The sequence below is a fragment of the Chelonia mydas genome, chromosome 1 (genome assembly GCF_015237465.2).
Source record: "Chelonia mydas isolate rCheMyd1 chromosome 1, rCheMyd1.pri.v2, whole genome shotgun sequence".
Taxonomy (NCBI): Eukaryota; Metazoa; Chordata; order Testudines; family Cheloniidae; genus Chelonia; species Chelonia mydas.
The window spans coordinates 1874912-1876716 of NC_057849.1; the positions used below are offsets into that span (position 1 = coordinate 1874912).

The 1805-nt window shown below is 51.4% G+C and overlaps 1 protein-coding gene across 1 annotated transcript; it reads right to left on the reverse strand.

Annotated features, from left to right (window-relative positions):
* Window positions 1-594: 594 nt before the first annotated feature.
* LOC102937938 (olfactory receptor 52R1) lies at window positions 595-1542 on the reverse strand. The gene has a single exon (XM_007055398.2). The coding sequence runs from the start codon at window positions 1540-1542 to the stop codon at window positions 595-597; it is 948 nt and encodes a 315-aa protein (XP_007055460.2).
* Between the last annotated feature and the right edge of the window lie 263 nt (window positions 1543-1805).

Consider the following 1805-nt stretch of genomic DNA (forward strand, 5'->3'; position numbering starts at 1 on the left):
AGATATAAGCAACACAATGATCTCTTCCTTCACAAATTTGTAGCTGAGATTTAGGAGCCACAAACTATATGATGCACAGTCTTTCCCCCCTGTATTACAGCTCTGCTCCCAACTCTCAGCTGCTTCTATACAGCTTCCTGGCTTCCCTCTCTTCCCCTGTTTGGCCTGTCAGCCACAGCGCTGCATGCTCAGGGCACTCACGGCAGGCTCCTTGTCAAGCTGCAGCAGCTCCCGTTCCACCCCTGAGCAGAGGGAGTCCAACTGGATTGGGGAGGGAGGTGGAGATAATCCAGTGCGTTACAGAGGGATGGAATGAGTGAGAAACAGGGATGGGGCCCTGTGGGAATAGGTGGAGAGGGGCAGAGCCTTGAGGGGAGAGGTTGGGCAGGTGGCGGGGCCTCAGAGGTTCAGTTACCAGCAATTAGAAAGGGGACAACTTAATGAGTTCTACCTGGACCAGTTCCACAGTTTGTCACACTGACACAGCACAGTGAGGACAGGAAAGAATTTAATGTTTCTCTGACCGTCCAGTCAGTGATTCAGGCCAGCTCTCCACAGAGCTTGGTCTGAGAGCCAGAGCACCAGGAGACAACTTTAGGTCTCTTTATGAGTAAAGAGCAGGAGCAGCCTGTCCCGGATCTGTTTGGTCCTCACCCCGTAGATGATGGGGTTTAGCATGGGGGGCACCAGGAGATACACGTTGGCAATGAAAACATGGAAATGCAGATCCACATTATGCCCAAACCGGTATGTGAGGGAGGAGAAGAGAGCTGAGATGTAAAAGGCTAAGATGGCACAGAGGTGGGAGCTGCAGGTCCCCAAAGTCTTCAGCCGGGCGTCTTTTGTGGGGAGGATGAAGATTGCTCTGAGGATCTGGGTATAGGACACAGTGATAAAAAACACATCCAGACCAATCACAGAGAATAGCACAAAGAGGCCATAGTAACTACTGAGGTGGGTGTCAGCACAGGCCAGCTTCACCACGGCCATGTGCTCACAGTGTGTGTGGGGGATGATTTTGTTACTGCAATATGGCCACTGCCTCGCCAGGAGGAGATAAGGCAATACAAAGAAGCCTCCGCGCAGCACCACAGCCAGACAGATCTTGGCTATCATGGGGTTTGTTAGGATAGTGGAATGTCTCAGGGGATGGCAGATGGCCACGTAGCGATCCAAAGCCATGGCCACAAAGATCCCAGACTCCATCACTGAGAAGCAGTGCATAAAGTACATCTGGGTGAGGCAGGCATTGAAATCGATCTCCCTGGAATTGAACCAGAAGATGCTCAGCGTTTTGGGCAGGATGGACGTGGACAGGACCAGGTCGGTGATGGCCAGCATGCAGAGGAAATAGTACATGGGCCCATGGAGGCTCGTCTCCCTCTTCACAATGAACAGGATGGTGAAGTTCCCCATGATGGCTATGATGTACATGGTGCAGAAGGGGATGGAGATCCAGACGTGGGCCGCCACCAGGCCAGGAATGCCCAGCAGGATGAAGGTGGAAGGGTTGGTGAAGTCGGTTGTGTTGAAATCTGACATGGAGTAGGGGAGCAAGTGTCCAACGCTGAGGCAGAGCAATGTATCTTGCATGTATTGTACGTTCTCCTGACTTTTTGTATGTGCCCAGGGTCCAGGGTGATGGTCTCAGTACAAGTGCCTGGATGAAGAGACAATGTGAATATGAGACACTACATGCACTACTGGGGCTCTTCTCATGGATGAAGCAGACTGGTCACTTGTCACACACTGAAAAATGGCATTTTCATTATTCAGAGAAATGAATTATGAACCACTAACCCTAC